The sequence below is a fragment of the Octopus bimaculoides genome, chromosome 13 (assembly GCF_046866305.1).
Source record: "Octopus bimaculoides isolate indiv1 chromosome 13, ASM4686630v1, whole genome shotgun sequence".
Classification (NCBI taxonomy): domain Eukaryota; kingdom Metazoa; phylum Mollusca; class Cephalopoda; order Octopoda; family Octopodidae; genus Octopus; species Octopus bimaculoides.
The window spans coordinates 13,590,840-13,608,861 of NC_142940.1; the positions used below are offsets into that span (position 1 = coordinate 13,590,840).

The following is an 18,022-nucleotide window of genomic DNA, read 5'->3' on the forward strand; positions in this document are numbered from 1 at the left end:
AATAACAGCAACGACAACGATGACGATTATGATGATAATGATGGCTTCTACAGTGGAGATTGCGAATACCTAGAATCAAAATATTTCTAGTCAAGATCGGCGCGGTTTTTTTTTTTTTTTTTTTTTTTTGTAGGGGTTTCAATAGGACTTGTTTCCGTAACCCTATGTGACCACCTTCGTTGTTCAAGACGACACATTATTTGCAGGAAATTCCGGCTGTAGTTTTTAGCATATAGAAGTTCATTCACTTACTCTTGATAATATCCAATTCTAAATATGAGTCACCATATTCTTGGTGTTGGGATTGCAATCCTCCACGTTGTTATTATTTTTGATATCCTCCCTCTCCGTTCCTCATATATATATATAGATATCAGATATCACACTACAGATGACTGTTACGATTTTAGAGTGACTTCTAATTTATCAGTTCGATGTTAATAGAAATAAACAGAATCGTTAGAGCATCAGAAAACTGAGTTCTCGCGTCTGATCGGAACCTGTACATTCTGAGTTCAAACCCAGCCGGTCAACTTTGTTTATCATCCTTTCGATTTCGATAAAATAAAGTACTAGCTAAGTACTAGGATCACTATCATTGGCTTATCTTTTCCTCTTAAAATTGCTGGCATTGTGCCAACATTTGAAAAAAAATTAAGAAAATGGCAATCTGTCAGTGTCTGAGTTCAAACCCGTCGAGATCAACTTTGCTTTCACCGTTTTAGAGTCGATAACATTAATTACTCAATAAATTGCTGATATTGTGCCAAGAACTTGAAAAATGATTATTAGTGTTATTATTATCATTATCAATAATAATAATAATAATGATAATAATAATAATAATAATAATGATAAGGTGAGCTGGCAGAAACGTTACCACGACGGGTGAAATGCTTAGCAGTATTTCGTCAATCGTTACATTCTGTGTTCAAATTCCGCTGAGGTGGACTTTGCCTTTCATCCTTTCGGGGTTGATTAAATAAGTACCAGTTGTACTCTGGGGTCGATGTAATCGACTCATCCCCTCCATCAAAATTGCTGCCCTTGTGGCAAAATCTCAAACCATTATTGTCGTTATCATTAAGGCAGCGACATGGCAGAATCGTTAGTTCGCCGGACAAAATACCTAGTGACCTTTCGTCCGTCTTTACCTTTTGAGTTCAAATTCTGTCGAGATGGTCTTTACCTTTCACCCACCCGGGGTCGATAAAACAAGTACCAATTGTACACTGGATTCCTTATTATCGATTTACCCCCACCTCCGAAACTAACTGGCCCTGTGCCAAAATTTGATATCATTATTATTACTAAGTCGGTGAGCTGGCAGAATCGTTAGCGCGCCGGCCAAATGCTTAGCAGCCTTTTGTCCGTCGCCACGTTCTGAGTTCAAATTCCACCGAGGTCCACTTTAGGTTTCATCCTTTCGGTGTCAATAAATTAAGTACCAGTTGAGTATTTGGGTCGATGTGTTCCCTCAAAATTTCACAACTTGTGTCTATAGTATATGGGGTTTATCATCATTATTGTTATTAATAAATGTTTTATATTTAACCTCATAATTCTCCTGTATTCAGTGACGCGGCACGTATCCTATGATGTCTTACCTAGTTTTCTAATTCATGGATTTATGATTAGGTATTTTATATTTATGTTAATGCTTTATAGCATATTCATATTTAGATTCGTGCCTACTCATCTAAGCAATATTTGTGAAGCATATTAAAACTGAAACACATATTACACACAGGTATATACAAACACACACTTGCAAATACTACCAAATGCGTATCTCCTTCATTCTCTATGTACGTATGTTATATCTTCCTGTCAGATAATGCAATCTAAAGGGAGATAATCATTGTGTGTTGTAACCGAAGGTATATGTTTTTTTTTATCATTAATCCAGTTGTTGAACTACTTTCAGAGAGAAATTAGAAAGTGTGCGGTTTGGGCGGAGTAGCATTAAACAATTTATTTTACACATGTACGCCCACGCAAACATATATGGATATGGATGCAAAATGTAAATGCATGCACACAAAGACACACACGCACACATACACACTCACTCTCATGCGTACAATATTCTTTTGAGATTTAAAACTCCCCAAACACGTATATGTACACATACATAAATTCATCCATTTTTCATAGACGATCATATTGAATGGCTGTATGAAAGCTAATGAAGCGGGAATTATCTAATTTCTAAAGATATTTACACAATTTCACGTAAAAACACAGAAATAATCACGCAAAAACACACAGTCGCACAGATACAAACACATGCAGGTAATTTACCGCACAGAAGCAGATTCATATGGTACCTCGTAAAGTAAAACAAACACATTTTCCTTTTGTGACTCAGTATGTGAGATATGGCATACACTCCATACATACATACACAAACACATACATTTGGGCATGTGTATGTTCGTGTACGTATGTGAGACGTGTGTATTTCTTACTGCAAATTTTTAACCTATTAACAAGCTTGTGGCCGTATATGTATGCGCAAGTTTATGTTTACACTTGCGTGTGTATCTTATAATATATATTTAGAAATGCACTGAGGCCCTATAGTTAACGAAATAACGAATGAATGAATGTGGTGGGTTGGCGTCTCTGTGAGAAGTTGTCTAATGACCTCAATTGCAGAGGTAACATTTATTAATTTTTTTTTTTCATTTTTTTATATCATACCAAAACTTTCATTCTAAATCGATTACTTTGTTATTGACTGAATTACAACTAGATAAAATAAATAAATAAATAAATATTAAAATTAATAACTATTATATTTTCAAATTTTTGGCACAAAGCTAGAAGTTTTGAGGGGAGGGGAAATTCGATTACATTGACCTCAGTGCTCAACTGGTATTTATTTTATCGACCTTGATAGGCATTTTGTTATATTGTTTAATGTATAGCGCTTTCTTCTTATTCCTTTTAGAGAAATAATCTCGGTTTACATTTTATGGCACATTTTACATAACTCGAGATTTTAGGGTGTGATTTCGTGAGGTTTCGCAGTTAACACGAGCAGGTTAAGCTGTCATACAAAACTACATGTTATTTATTTATTGTTCCTTATGTTCTAGTCATTTGACTACGGTCATGCTGGAGCGCCGCGTTACAGCGTTGTAGTCGAACAAATCGACCCCAGGATTTATTCTTTGTAAGCCTAGTATTTATCGTTCTATCTTGCTGAACCGCTAATTTACGGGGACGTAAACACACCAACAATGGTTGTCAAGTGATGGTGGTGGGACAAACGCTGGGATTTTTCAGTTTCCGTCTACCAAATCCACGCAGAAGCTTTGGTCGGCCGGAGGCTCTGGTAAAAGACACTTACCCAAAGTGCCATGCAGTGGGACTGAACCCAGAACCATATACTTGGGAAGCAAACTTCTTACCACAGCCAATGCCTTTATTTATGTTGTTATAATTGTTATTAGCACCAGGCCATAGCCAACAGAAGGTCTACGACCAAATTCATTACATACTATTTTGTATCCATATATAATTAATCTTGGACTTCATTAACCTTCCTATTTTGAATACGACACTGCGTGCTTTGAGCAAAGTTCTGCCATTTCTTTCTATGGCCCATCAAACGAACAAATTGTTGTTCCTTAAGCTGATCACATGATTTATATTGATAGATATGAGCATATAGGTATTATTTCTAGCAAGCTACTGAACCTCTACAAGCAGGCTTTTTTAATTAAATGTATTACCAATATATGTAAGTAGATTTCATGTCTAATGCTGATTTCCTTTTTTGTTTTCTTATTACAGTTCCCAGTGTGCCTGTACCATGTCCGTTTCAAGGTAGTTACTTCTTCCGCTACATGAACGGAAGTGTGAACTGCAGCAAACCGTTTTCGCAGATGCGAGAATGTGCAGATAACTCGCGATTTAAATTCCATTTTAGAAAATGTAATGGAAATCCGGAAACAACAGAAAAAGGTAACAACCTGTTATTTGCACAGAAAAGCAAACGTTCATACATACATCCACTAACACAAAGACACATACACATCCATTCTCTTTATGTAATTCATTTCTTGTTTCTCACTCTACACCCTCTCCCGACTATATACATGTGTGTGTGAGTGTGTCTGCTGCAATGGATTCAGGCATCGCCAATTTTCGTGTCTTTGCAGCCGATACATACATTCTCCACTGTCTGTCTATCTATCTATATATGTATATACACACACACACATATATATACATATATATATATATATATATATATATATATGTACATATATATACACACATATATATATGCACACACATACATGTACACGAACACACACTAACACGTGTACACATACACACCAGTACACAACCACACATGTATAAAATTTGTTTTTGTCTATGTCTGTGTGCATGTGCATATATGCTCCATCAGAATTGCAAACAATCGTTATATGGGATAAAATTTAATCAGAAAAAAGAAAATACACAAAAGCATTAGAAGCCATTGCCTATTCGCTGTGGAACTGAAGAAACCAGCCAGACTATTATCTTTTTCTCTTCTTACTGCTGAACGTGTAAATGTGAATAAATTTGTAGAAAACCTTTCTATGCGCCATTATTTGGAAACATTCGAAATTTTCAACGGTACCCAAATTAATTAGAAGAGAATCTTTCATACATTTTCTGGCACTATTATTTTCCTTTTCTACCTCCCGTTTTCCAAGAAGAGGTATACCATTAAGTCAGCAATCACATATACCCTTGTACAAGTCATTAAATCGACGAGTTCTATGGCATCATTCGTGCCAACATCGGTATAAAAATTCAGCAGATCTCTTCCTAAGCACATTCAAATGAAAGTTAGCTCACACGTGTGCATGTGTCTATACATCACTCCCTTACTCTGTGTGTGTGTGTGCATATCTATATCTATATATATATATATATATATATATGCATGTATGCGTGTGCATATATATAAATCTGTGTTCGTATGGAGGTAGGTTCTATGTATGTAAGAGTATTGGTATATATATATCGACGAATGCGTCACGTATGTACATGTGTGTGTGTGTGTATATGCACACAACCACACACATATATATATATACACATATATACACACACACATATACACACATACATATATATATACACACATATATATATATACATATACACACACACGCACATACACACACACACACACATATACATACACACACTCACACATACACACACGAAGATTTGTCTTCGTGCATACACCTCCACATTACTCAGCTATACGTTACGGACACATCGATCTACGCAATTTACTCATCGAAGAGAGACACTAACGTTCTTTTCTTAAATATAAAGTTATTGTAAAAATATAAATAAATAAATAAATAAATACAAACAGCAAAAATTATATGAAAACCAAACTAGTCGTTTTGGTTTAGTCTTCATGCTATAAATTATTTACATTACTATTCTCAGAATATAGACAATTATTTAATGCTGTTTATTTTTTCAATAAAACCAATTTTACTTTAGGAATATATACGCTGAGAATTATTTTTAATGAGGAAATATTTTCGTTCGCTCAGAAAACAGCTAATTCGCTACCCAGAAAAAAAAAAAGATGCTAAACAGTATAAAAATAAATAAAAGAACTATGCACATGTACGCATTTATACAAACAATATATATATATATAGTTTTACTTGTGTAAGTCATTTGACTGCGGCCATGCTGGAGCACCGCGTTTAGTTAAGCAAATTGACCCCAGGACTTATTCTTTGGATGCCTAGTACTTATTCTATCGGTCTCTTTTTGCCGAACCGCTAAGTTACGGGGACGTAAACGCACCAGCATCGGTTGTCAAGCGATGTTGGGGGGACAAACACAGACACACAAACATATATATATATATTCCTTTCGTCATTATTAAAACTTCCTCGTTCAGGTTAAAATGGTCATATATTTTTTAGAACTAACTTGAGGTTTCCTAGGCTAGTCATAGAAGCCTAGCGGTAAGTACTGCGGTCGATTTGTCTTACTTAACCGTTCTAGGCGGTGCCCCAGCATGGCTACAGTCCACTATTTACAGCGAGTAAAAGATAAAAGAGATCTTATTGTTCTTAGCGTCTATATTTATAAGATGAAGACAAAAGCATAAGATATTATAATATCAGTACCAATTTTAAACATCTCAAGAGGAATTATCTGTAATCTGTAACTATTAAAATACTTCACAGATATATTTGAAGTTGGACAGGATGTTTTATTTCAATTAGCTACGTTGCTGTTATGGAGCTCATACTCGATATTAGAGAATTATATGAGAATTAATTAAAATATACAACATATGTTAAAGACACCACTTCTGTCATTATTCAATTATGTAAAAATAAATATGATATTGAGGCGATTGTGGCGTTTCTTAAGCATGAAATAGAATAGCAACAGACAGATATTGAAAAATATATCTTCTAATTCGAGCGATTAATGTGATTACTTTATTCACGTCACAGTTTTTCCCAGCCATAACAAATGATTTGTTTGAGTCTGTTCACTTTTAAATGTAGAGGAAACAGATCAATGAACCACAGTGTATTGCTGGTACTATTCTTCATGATCAGCGGGAAAAAAGCAGGCCACTGAAACACGAACTTAGATCAGAAAGTTAAGAAAAAACTGTTTTGTCCAGCCGTTAGTGTAACCCTATTAGTCATCGCTTCAGTCCTACTTTGTACTGTATGGGACATTGAAAACCACTCTTTGTATGCATCGATCTTACGCACCTAATACAACACAACCACACGTACACACATTCAGACACACGGCGAGGACAAAGATACCTCTTATACAATGCAATCATTGAAATAATACACTTGGTATTCGTATGACATGTACACATCATGCAAACATACAAAATCAAGCATAAGTTACATGCACATGCCATTATCATACGTTAATGCATCTTTTCTACGATAATGATAGTTTCCGGAGAGGTGGCTAAAAAATTAATCATGCGTGAACACGTGGCGAATTCATTACATTGCCAGAACTCGACGCCTTCATTTTCTAGCAAAGCATTGAAATGAAGGCTTCCAAAGAAGTTATATTCAACGTATATATCAACAATGTTTCGTTTAACATTTCCTTGTGTCGGTAGTTGTTAGTGGCTATACGCATCATATAGGATGCATCGAAACTGCTCAATATTTCTTCTGGATCCAAACTTAGGCGGCTGGAAGCAATTTACATTTCTTATTCGCAATATTTTCCTCACATTTCGGTACCAAAACTAATATTCTCATTTCATGTAAAAACCAGAAAAATTAGATGATCACAAACTTCATATTTCAAAGCCTAATAATAATGAAAATTTGTTCTACTACATACACCAAGCATGAACATTTCTCAAGGGATTGGGGAGGGGGCTAGTCGATTTCACCGAGGTTTGTGTCCTGTTGCTATTTATATTATCGACTCCGAAATGAAAGGGAGTGTAGACCTCGGTGGAATTTGAACTCAGAACGTAAAGACAGACGAAATGCCGCTACTCGTTTTGTTCGCGTTCCTAACGATTCAGCTAGCTAGCCGACTTAATAATAATAATAATAATAATAATAATAATAATATTTTTTATAATAAATGCAAAAGGACTGAAATTTTGCGGGACTGGGGTTATTCTATAACAAAAGTAGATAATAAATATGTCTATTTATTATTCACGCGCACACACACACACGTAAATATATAGGCAGCGGTGCCCATCAATACACGTGTGTGTGTGCGTGTATGTGTTTATAATTTAATGAATTTCAAAAGGACAGGTTCTACGTATTCACGTTATTTGTCTTACGCTTGTTTTCGCTATAAAAAGCATTGAATTCAAATCTATTGTAGTTTCCACGGTGCCATCTAAGTATGAGGTACACGTAATTAGACATCGATAGCCTTAAAAGACATCTCACTTTCTATTAGTGACATGCCGAACGAAATAATAGCCAAGGGGATAGTACACGTGGTGTTAGTAACCAACAGGATAGCAGGAATTGTCCAAAGCCTCCGGTATTTAAATGCTACAAGCAAGGTCGCATCCTGTAATGTGCTCATAGATAGAATTCAGCCGAAAAAGAATTCAGAAATTGGTTGAAGGACAACAACATTCACGACAATTATCGTGTTACTTACAACCACAAAGATAAGGTGAATAAATCGTTTGATCAGTTACTCTGAAAAAGTGAAACAACAGATGATCTGTTACAAATATGCATGTCATTGAAGTTAGACATCGTACTACACGGGGAGAGCAAATATAGCAATATATACATATATATATATATATATATGTATATATATATATATATATATATATTACCGTTTACTCAAGCACTGAAGTAAGATAAATATGTCTTCTCTTCTCTGCTTATCTTGCTATCTATCTCACGCGAATATATGCAAGTATTGTACTGAAACAAATATAAAAATTCACATATATGACAAGCATAATTAACTATATCCGTATATGCTTACACGCACGCAGGCACACATATATACGAATGAATATCTATGTGTGTATAGATATATGTGCGTGTCTATATATATATATATGTGTGTGTGTGTGTGTGTGTGTGTGTGTGTGTGTGTGTGTGTGTGTGTATGCCTACATGTGTGTGCGTACATTATACACACACACATAGTTGTTGTTTCGTTATTTAGTTCATGCGATGTACCTTGTTGCTGTGCTTGAAGGTCATTAATGTATGTTATTTTACGATGTGCTTTAGATTTTCATACATTTTTCAATCATTGTCTTCTTTCAGTGCTTGACTTCCAGTGCTTAGCAACCTGGAACAATGGAGATAAAATGTTATATGGAAAGTTTACCGGAGATTCATTGAGTGCTGATCAAAACATGTATCGTTGTATGGTAAGTAAGAATAGATACACCTCTTCACATGACATCTCATTCTTTCTTTGTCATTCGACTCTGTCTTTCTGTTTCTCTTTTCTCTTGCCATTTATCATCTTTTGCTCTCTGCATCTTGCTCACTCTCATTCTGCTTCTATATTTCCCTCTCTTTGTCAGTTATTGATCGTTTATATATGCCTTCGTGAAAAATAGATATATAATCAGAGGGAGAGAGAGAGAGAGGGGTGGAAAGAAAGAGATCGAGATGCAGAATTATACATGTAACCATGTCATATCAAATCATAGAAATGATAAAGCTCACATATACTCTCTCTCTCTCTCTCTCTCTCTCTCTCTCTCTCTCTCTCATACACACGCCGTGCTTATATACTTAGTTTCGTCCATTTTGTTGAATGTTGCCTGATTGTGCATGTGTTTTCACGTGTCTACATACGTTAGTGAATATGTGTGAATTTTATGTGAGTGTGCGTGTGTGCATGTGTGCGTGGAAATACATAAAAACACATGCATAGAAATATATGCTTATATGTGAATAGATGCATACATACATATGTTTGTGTGTGTGTATATATACACATATTATTTCTGTATATATATGTATAATTATATATATATGTGTGTGTGTGTATATACATACATACATATATGTATATATGCTTGTATGTATGTATGTATGTATGTGAGAGTAAGGCTAGCAAATAAGTGAATGAAACATTATCCAGGTAATTACTTGATTGTAATTAAACCGTGATAACAACGCAGGTGTGTTTGTTTAATATGTGTTGTGTTTCCCTTCCCTTTCAATTTTGCTTTCATGATGTTATTGTTGCCGAGTTCCGTGCTAGTCGTGATTGAGCTGAACTATATCTTAAAAGCGTTCCTTTCTTGACCATCCTTCCTGTTTTCGCATCGTATCCCACATTGTTTAAGGCATCATTCCTTTTCGTAAGGCAATGGGACATGTAGTTTTGAGAGAATTTAGTGGTTATTTTTGCAGGTCGAACGATTATGCAGAGACAAGTTCTGAGACACGATCATGTATCCATGTGCCTCAGTTAATATAGATTTAAATATTCTTTTATGCCAGTGTTTTTTACACACTAATGTATTGTGAAGACTGTCATGATTAATAACAGACGTTCGTTTCCACCTAAACCTGTATAAGACCAAGTCGAAGAAGCAAGAATTACAGGGGTGTAATTATTAGTTTCTACTTATTAAGGAAAGCGGTGACCTTGCAGAATCGTTAGCCGTCGGATAAACTGCTCAGCAGAATTTCTTCTGGTTCTATATGTTCTGAGTTCAAATGACACCTAGATACACTTTAGCTTTCATCATTTTATATAAAATAGTAAATACACAAGTCGATAACATCCATTGTCCACTCCTCCCTAACTTTCTGTGAAATTGATATTCTTAAATTTGTCTACTTTAAGTTTGTCTAGATATGTTTCAGATTCAATTGGTAGGTTAACGACTAAATCTCGCTGAGTATTTTCATTGTGCTCTCGCTTCTTTACTCGTTAACATTTTGAATTCTGCGCTTGTCATATTTAAATGAAATGTTAGCAAATCCATGAAAATTACCGTATTGATAGCATAAAAGACATACGGGCATATTTAACACACCCCTATTTCAGCAGCGCATATTCATAAAGAAAATGTATCAAGGACAGAGTTATCTTATGGGGGACCCAACATCGTATATAAGACACAGTTGCATTTTCATAAATTTTCTGAAAAAAAAATTTTGCGTCTTAATTGCTGCAATTGTTATAGTATTCTACTCGGATAAATTCAATCGCTCCTGTAACAAAGAAAAGTTAAGTCTTCATTGTTAAAAGTAACCAAACGTTTATGTTGAGAGTGGTCATTTGTCTCATTTAAGAGACTTAGAGCAGAGAGCGGATTTGGTAAATTGTTGCGAAATAGAGAAAGAGGAAATGTTCTCTTTGCTGAAATAACTGTGTAATGTTTCATATATATGTGTCACATATATATTTTTTGCGGTATTTCGTCCTGCAAAATCCATTTAAAGACGTGGTGTGTTAAAAACCGAACTCTACCGCAAACCCAGTCGAAACTAATCCCTCTTAAGGTAAAGAAGCGCTGCAGATAACAATATTTAGCTCTTATTTAAGCTCACCCGATTTGCTCTCGAGACGAATTCAAATTCTTAGTCCGAAGTATATCCTCGCAGTATAAAATCTATCTGCTGACGTGGACCACGCTAGTAAAACCAAAATCAAATTTGGGTTACAAGCAGCTCTGTAATGTAAGCAGTGTCGATGTCACTTACTTAAGGAATGTACGATGTTAAACGCATTGAGGCTGCAAGATTTCATCCAGAGAAAGTCACTTGAAAGACGTATACTATGCAAAAGAAATACGGTTCATTTTAAAGTCAGACAAAATTAATCTCTCTGGAGGTGATCAAGAACGACAGATGCCAATGTTTCGCTGCCATTTCAGCTCATCAGCGCCGTATACTCGTTTCGCCCTCGAGGCGAATATGTATGTATGTATGTATTAAGCAAAGCATATATGTATGTACGTATAAGTATGTGCTCGCGCGCATTGTGATATACCTACATATACATATATTTGGATGCCGGTCTACCTGAGTAAGCAAATTACTTTCACATCCCTTTACTTCCTTTAACTAAGCAAGAACAATTAAAACATCGCAAGTTATTGTCACCGAAATAGATAGGTGGTATTAGATAGTTTGAAAGAGGGGTGATAGCATGCTAATAGCATGGGCACTAATAGTTGTGGTATTAGTAATAGTAATATCATTATTAGTTGTCTTCGTGCACTGAACATTATATACACTGGTAGGCAAATGTATAGAAAGTTTGAAAATGGTTGAGTGGTCATGTGGTTTATCGGCATAGTCGACGTCATCAAGCTTCAGTTTGTATCAATTGGATTTCGAAAGGAAAGAGGGAGAGTGCATACATACATACACATATTTATAATATATATATGCATATATATATATATATATATATATATACACATAGACGTATGTATGTATTTATATGTACGCAGAGAGAGAGAGAGAGAGAGAGAGAGAGAGGGAGAGAGAGAGAGAGAGAGGGGGGAGAGAGAAACAGTTGATTCAATAGATGTATGGAAACACCTGAGATCTTACATATAACAATGAGACAAGATGAAAACGCATTGTTCCATGTTGTCGCCAATCGACTTGGTTGTACTCATACGCGAATGATTATTTTAGGCCGGTGACAATTGCTGAAATGTTACTATTTGTGTTGTTATTGGTTGGTCTTATTTTTCTTTATTATTGTTGCTGGTGCCTGCTATTGTAGTTTTTCTTGTTTTTAGCTTGGCACACTAGACTCTTATTAGTGTCAGCTAAGCAGAATGAGAAAGTATATGATAGAAATAGGGAGGTAATTTGAGAGAAAGTGTGATAGACGTAAGTCAAGAAGAACAGAGAGAGATAGTGATAGAGAAAGAGTGAGAGTGAGAGAGAGATTTATAGGGATAGAGAGAGAGAAAGTTGTTGGAAATAATATCAAAATGTTTTGAAAATTTGAAGAGGAAGATCATGGTAGTTCCAATCTTTGGAAATGATATAGAAATGAGAAGAGAAGCATTATAGTACACGAGGAGAGGTAGAACGTTACATGAGAGAAGAGAGAAAAAGAGAACGATATATATATGAGCATACTTATATTCGCATATGAATTATACATACATACATATAATATATACATATATGTATGTATGCATGTATGTATATATGTATTGAAAACACTGCGAGTGTATGTATATATAACGTGTGTGTTTATATATACATGCACAATACAATTTTATGGCTTACCGTGATAATCTAAACATAATGGTTGTGGTGGTAGTGTGAGGAGTATTTGGACAATGAGGGATAATTAGAATAAAAGTCGTTCACTCAAGTCAGCTTGAACTTAATGGTATCGAATCCATTGGAATCGAACATAAGAAACACCGATATTATTAGTGCACTCAATGAAAGAACAATAGGAATACTGTCATCAAGTGTGTTCAGCCAACTTAGGCGGAATTCTCGCTACGTTTGGGAGGGTGTGTTTATCTTTGTTTTTTTTTATATTTTTGTAACACAGTTGTTTGTGGATAAAAGAGTTAGTGTGAGTAAAGAAATATTATAATGGATAAAACGATTGCGCTGCAATTGATCATACGCTTAGGACTAGGTGATTTTGCTTGTTTAAATCTTGAGATCAAATCAAACTAAAACCCTTCTGCGCCACTTTCAGTCAAAAAAAGGGGATTTCGTCCACCCGCCATTTTTTTTTTTTTGTACTGACCTATGTTTGCAACATCTGGCTTTTCAACCTCTTTATCTCAGTTGCTTCATCCCTTCCATGGATTATACTTGTTCATGTAACACTTCTTTGAAATCTGGGAAACTCACTGGACTTTTGTTGTGCATTTTCACTGAATTCTTTTACTTTTCTTCCCTCTACAGAACTTAAGCGTTTCTCACTCATTTTCAAATTTTATGGGAACTTTCCCTCTTTGCTAAAACTATTTCCCCCCCCCCCCCTTACGTACTTTACTCATACACATGCACACACATCGGTAACAACTGCACCCTTGCTCTGGCCTTACCATGTAGTTCATCAATGCGTTTATTCCTTCGCTGGCATAATCTCGTCACATATACACGTACAATCCATTCCACATTATGCCCGCTTCGAGACAATTACAATGATACTTGCATTTACTCATTCCTTCTTCGGTTTTTAACTTCCACAAATAGAACAGAATCTCTGGTTTCTACCTTCCACTTGCTTTTTTTCTCTATTTATCTTTGATCATTTGTGTCTTTTCTTACGATGTAAGTAACATCCGAAACGCTAACACTCTGCATTAAACCGTCCAATTTACATAATATTTGACAAACTTTATTCTTCTTGTACTGTCTCTTGCGTATGTAACACATATTGTGATAGAGCCTGTTCACTTTTTTTCTGAAGTGCTACATCTTTGTGTGATTTGGTCAAGAGTTTTGTAAACAACTTTCTTATGGTAGAATGTCATTATTTCAACTTCGAAGCAGTGAATAACTGAGATTGGAACTTCACGCTTCATTAATCCTATTAGAAAGAACAGCTTTCATTCAGCCAGTCTTCTTATTTACAAGGTATACGTTGCCATTAATTTAAGGTGCACGTATAAACATTCCCTACGTCATTATATATCTCTAATATACAACGTAAGATAGATGGTGTTTGATCTATGTACCTAAAAACCAAATAATAAACTAAATATACATAAAAAAAAAATATACGCAAATCAACACGCCTATGAACACAAGCATACATACAAGTGTGCATAACAAGAGGATGTGTGTCTAAGCATACCCACACTCAAACACACGGACATGCCCACCCACACGCACATATGCATGTAGGTGCACAGATCCACCCAGGTATATATATATATATATATATATATATATACATACATGTCTCTTAAAGGATAGAGCTCAAAATCAATGCATTGAAGATATTATAATTGTTGCTGCAATAAAGTAACAGAAACAACCACAATAAGCCAAACCTATGCACATTTCAATAGGGTATCCCGGAAAAATAAACCACATCATAAGATGTCTCGTAAAATATTGTAACAAATTACAACATATTACAAATTTCTGGATACTCCATCTCATCAGGGTCGCATTATTGCCATCACCAATACTATTATTAGCAAAACACAAACATCATCCAAGAGGGTGAAAGAATAATCGACGGCACGCAACCTACCATCTTCAATGCATTGATTTTGAGCTCTATCCTTTAAGAGACATGTATACATATATATATACAAAAACTCAACTGTGAGCTTTTGGCTAAGACTGTTAACAGATACTATATATTTTGTAAAATTTGTTTTATAAAAGTATATATTTAATATATATATATATATATATATATGTGTGTGTGTGTGTGTGTGTGTGTGTGTGTGTGTGTGTGTGTGTGTGTGTGTGTGTGTGTGTGTGAGAGAGAGAGATTCTAGGCCATATATACACGTAGATATAAATAATAATATAAATATACTTTCATGTATGTATATAAGTGTGTGTGTGTATGTATGTATGCATACACACATACGTACACACACATTGGCATGTATACTTGTCTATGCGAAATAATCTAAATATATCTATTATCATATAAATATACACACACATATGCATATACTCTCGTGTGCTGGCTGAGATACCTAATTATGTATACATACGTGTGTTACTCCGAAATGCTCGCAATCACGTGATTATTCGTGAGAGCGAGAGGAACAAGAAAAAGAGAGGGTGAGGGAAAGAGAGAGAGAGATGGGTGTTGAGAACATGCGTGCGTAAGCCTTTATCTGTGTATATTTGCGTATGTGAGTATAATACGTTAAAAACTGAAGAGAAGGAAACACACCGTTACAGCAGGTGCATAAACAATAATACGTCTTAATGAATACAAAATAAACTTGAAAACGTCCCTGCAGATATAATGGAAAATTTGGGTGAAGCAAGACAAATAGAACTGTCAGACGTCCATGGAAGTTTTCTTTAAGGAACATCCTGTCATTACAACCAATTCACTGAGTGATATCTCCTGAAAAATCACCTGCACCACTCGCACGCTCTGCATATCACATGTCTTTCAATATGCATCCTTCTTTCTTTCTGGTCTGCCTTTCGAATTTTACTATCTCCTCTTGTTGATTATCACATTCCCCCCGACTCCCCACCTCTGTTCTTTAACTAAGTACGCATGCGAGAATGAAACTAAGAATCAACGATATATGTGTGTTTGTGTGTGTGTGTGTGTGTGTGTACATACGAATATGTATGTTTATGTATGTACACGTATGTTTGTGCGTATGTACACGTGTGTGTGTGTAACATGTATATAGTTACGCACATAAACACACATACAGATAGATAGATAAAAATAGATAGATAAACAGTGAAAGATATAGATAGATAGATAAACAGAGAAAGGTATATAGATAGATAGATAGATAGACAGATAATGGATGGATAGATCGATAGATAATGGATAGATAGATAGACGAATGGATTCGTGCATGCATTTGCACACGGTTAATTCCATGTTCATGTCGCACGCTATTAACAAACCCATATAAATGCATGTATTTTGTTTTTCTTTTGAAAGTTACTCTCTCTATTCACACCCGTATATTCACTAACATAAATGCAAAGCACACGTATGTCCCCTAAACACATACACACTCGAGCGCGAGCATCCATGTCTATCTCGATTTAGAGAGCTTATTGTTAAAGCGCGAAGCAAGACAGTCAGATTGGTGTACACACACACATATATATAGCAGTGTTAAAATGTTTCTTAACTTAGTATTTTCTTCTTCTTCTTCTTATTATTATTTGTTATTACTGCTGCTGCTGTAGTTACTTATCTCAGCTTAGTTCTCACTCGTTCAGGAATGCAAACTTTTCTCTGACTAAAGCTTATTAAAGTTCTTTTTTCTTTTCATAACTTACTACTACTACTACTACAATAATAATGGTTTCAAATTTTGCCACAAAGGCAACAATTTCGGGAGAGAGGATAAGTCGATTACATCGACCCAAGTGTTCAACTGGTTCTTATTTTATCGACCACGAAGGATAAAACGCAAAGCCGACCTCGGCAGAATTTAAATTCAGAACATGAAGCCGGACGAAATGTCGCTCAGTATTTCGCCCGGCAATACTAACAGTTCTGCCAACTCACCGCCTTATAATAATAATAATAATAATAATAATAATAATTTCAAATTCTAAACCCAACACATTTGGGGTGGGTGCCTTGACTAGTCGATTAAAATGACCTTTATTTTATCGACCCTGAAAGGATGAATGGCGAAGTTTAAGATGGACGACTATAGGAGAGACTTGTAATTCCCCTGGTTAAACATATTTTGTGAGATGTAATATCCCTGTTCATAGCGATATGTCTCCTAGCTTTGCGCTCTTAGTTCCAATTCAGTTGAGGTCGACTGTGTCTTTCATCTTTTTGGGCTCCATAAAATTACGTACCAGTTGCGCACTGGATATGATGGAATCGACTGGTTCTTCCCCAAATTTCAGGACTAGAATGTTATTTCTAGCAAAAACAGTAGTAGAAATGTCATGAATATTTTGTTATTGCAAAAGTTATATAGTCTGTATACTCGCTACTTCTTAATATTTGATTTTCTTTTCGTCTGTTTGTTTGTTTTTTTTTTCATTGTGTTTTCTCCACAGTCGCCGATTTCATTTTCCTTTTCTAATTAATTATGTATTTTGTTTAGAGAAACATAATACCCACGAGGAATGTTCGCCATCAAAACCTTTATATTACACAAAAACTAAACCTACGTAGTACACTCAGCAATCCATTATTTACATAGTCTAAAACATATATACATACAAATATACATACATATATCTATCAACATTTCTTTACCTTTTGTCTCACCCGTGTGTGTACGTGTGTGTGTCTGTGTCTCTGTGTGTGTACACTCATTATCCTTGTGCGTATATCTAAACAAAAACTAACATTGGTTCCCTATTCATATAATTGATTTAAAATTCGTTTATCCCTCTATTCGTCTCCTTGTATCCTTTCATTTTTTTAATAACTAGTTCATGGTATTTGTACGTTTTGTATTATCACGTTGCCATTTTATATAAACTAAGTTGTGAATCCAGTTTACAGAAGATTTTTTTTTAATGTGCATGAAACTTAATATACCTTGTTGCTTGCTTCTTGTACACTTATTTTATATAGGGGAGCAATACTCTACGTACATACCTTTAATAGTGATTTTACTAAAAGGGTCCGTTACAGGATATAACAGTAAATTAAGCAATTGAACTTTTAACTAATACGATTACAAGCCTTACATTCATTTCAAATTTTCTCAGAAGGCCAGCAATGTCAGAGTACGTGGGTGTTAGTCGATTAAGTCACCCCCAGCGTTTAACTGGAACTTATCTTATCAATCCCGAATGACGGAATTTGAACTCAGAACGCAAACACGGACGAAATGCCGTAAAGCATTTCACCT

The 18,022-nt window shown here is 35.2% G+C and overlaps 1 protein-coding gene across 1 annotated transcript in view; it reads left to right on the forward strand.

Moving 5' to 3' along the window:
* The window catches only part of LOC106873667 (uncharacterized), a 673,033-nt gene that overhangs the window by 611,116 nt on the left and 43,895 nt on the right, over positions 1-18,022 (forward strand). Inside the window, exons 5-6 of the mRNA XM_089362059.1 lie at positions 3,805-3,975; positions 8,811-9,101. Coding sequence (XP_089218185.1) covers positions 3,805-3,975; positions 8,811-9,101 — 462 coding nt within the window. The remainder of the gene's footprint in view (positions 1-3,804; positions 3,976-8,810; positions 9,102-18,022) is intronic.